Source organism: Hydra vulgaris, chromosome 10 (assembly GCF_038396675.1).
Source record: "Hydra vulgaris chromosome 10, alternate assembly HydraT2T_AEP".
NCBI lineage: Eukaryota > Metazoa > Cnidaria > Hydrozoa > Anthoathecata > Hydridae > Hydra > Hydra vulgaris.
This window is the reverse complement of record NC_088929.1, coordinates 1,290,001-1,291,485: the sequence shown is the minus strand read 5'-3', so window position 1 is coordinate 1,291,485 and position 1,485 is coordinate 1,290,001. Positions and strand designations below refer to the sequence as shown.

At 26.3% G+C, this 1,485-nt stretch overlaps 1 protein-coding gene across 1 annotated transcript in view; it reads left to right on the top strand.

Annotated features, from left to right (window-relative positions):
• The first annotated feature begins 711 nt into the window (after positions 1-711).
• The window catches only part of LOC136085720 (fibroblast growth factor receptor 4-like), a 6,868-nt gene continuing 6,094 nt past the window's right edge, over positions 712-1,485 (top strand). Inside the window, exon 1 of the mRNA XM_065807065.1 lies at positions 712-943. Within this exon, the coding sequence (XP_065663137.1) occupies positions 712-943 (232 nt within the window). The remainder of the gene's footprint in view (positions 944-1,485) is intronic.

Below are 1,485 nucleotides of genomic sequence, written 5' to 3'. Positions count from 1 at the left end.
CGTAACTAAAATAAAACAAAAATTGGATTAAAAACATCTGAAAGCTACCAGCAGAACACAGCTGGTTTTCTCAGTGCTGCAAACAAAAACCTTCTAAGTCACTCACCTAGAACCTTTTAGTTTACAGACAATATTTCAGTTCTCTATTTAACGTGTACGGAGAGGTCTGATTTAGAATGTTTTACTACACAATGGTGGAACTGTCTTCAAAGAACAAATTTTCATCAAAAAGTCAAATATTAAAAAAATGACTAGGAAGGTTTTTTTATACATTGATTCAATTGTTGTTATGACAAAAAGTAAATTAAAAGATTATTTTAAATGTAAGGATAATATGTTTAAAAATTAGAATAAAAAATTATCACAGTGTTCTTAAATTGTTATTGTTTAAGATAGTGTAATGGAATTTTAGGATATAGTTTTTGGACTTTGAATTCAAAATGCCTAATTATGAGCTATTCGTTCTTCGTTTTTCCTTTAAGTTATTCCTTCTTCCTTGCATTTTTCAAATAAACTGTTAATTTTTTTCATTAAAGCACAGTTATCAGTACATGATATGAATTGATTTCTAGGTCAAGTTGAGGAGTTATCAATTATTTAAGGTTTATATAAACTTATTGTATATTGATTAAATTATTTTAAATGTAAAAAAAATCTGTTTATGAAGTAAAAGTAAATGTTATTTAACATTAATCAATTTTTGCATTGATTATGAATATAGACTCTACTGATCTGTCAGAACTTAACGATTTTGCTGAAGAAATGAATCTGATGAAAGAAAATGGATACCATAAGAATATTGTAAGTTTGATTGCCTGCTCAACAGTTAAGAAATCCTTAAGGTTAATTGTTGAGTATATGGAGCATGGAGATTTGTTTAACTATCTTAGAAAAAGGCAAACCAATCAATATTTATTTAAGTTTTTAGCAAAGATCAATGATGGTGGGTGAGTTGTACCTTCATTTATAATATACAGGTTAGCTTGAGAAAAGAATCTCTTCTGTAAAAATTCTAAAAGTTGATTTGTTGTTTAAATCGTTTTTTTGATGACTTTTTTACAGTTACCTTTTTGAGGTATAAATTTAGAACTATTGACAAACGATGAACCTCATTAAATAGATTTTTAATGAACTTCCAATAATTTGTTGTAAATGTTGGCAGCTATATATATAAGATAAATATATTCAAAAATTATCCTAATGATAACTTTTGGGTATTTGGTATCTGGTACAAGATATTTAAAAAAAGCTTGGATGCCTTTTTATTAAAAAGAATAGTCAATAAGCTAAAATACATGAGACAATGATGAAATAGTTCTCAGAGTTCTTTATTTTAAAATTACTTAATCAGAAACTCAAATAAAATTAAAATCTTTATTTGACAAATTGTTGCTTATTAAGTAGAGACAAGTCATGTTTGTAAATAAATACTTAGAAGTAAATAGAGACAAGTCATGATAGTGGTGTTCCTACATATATTAGAAA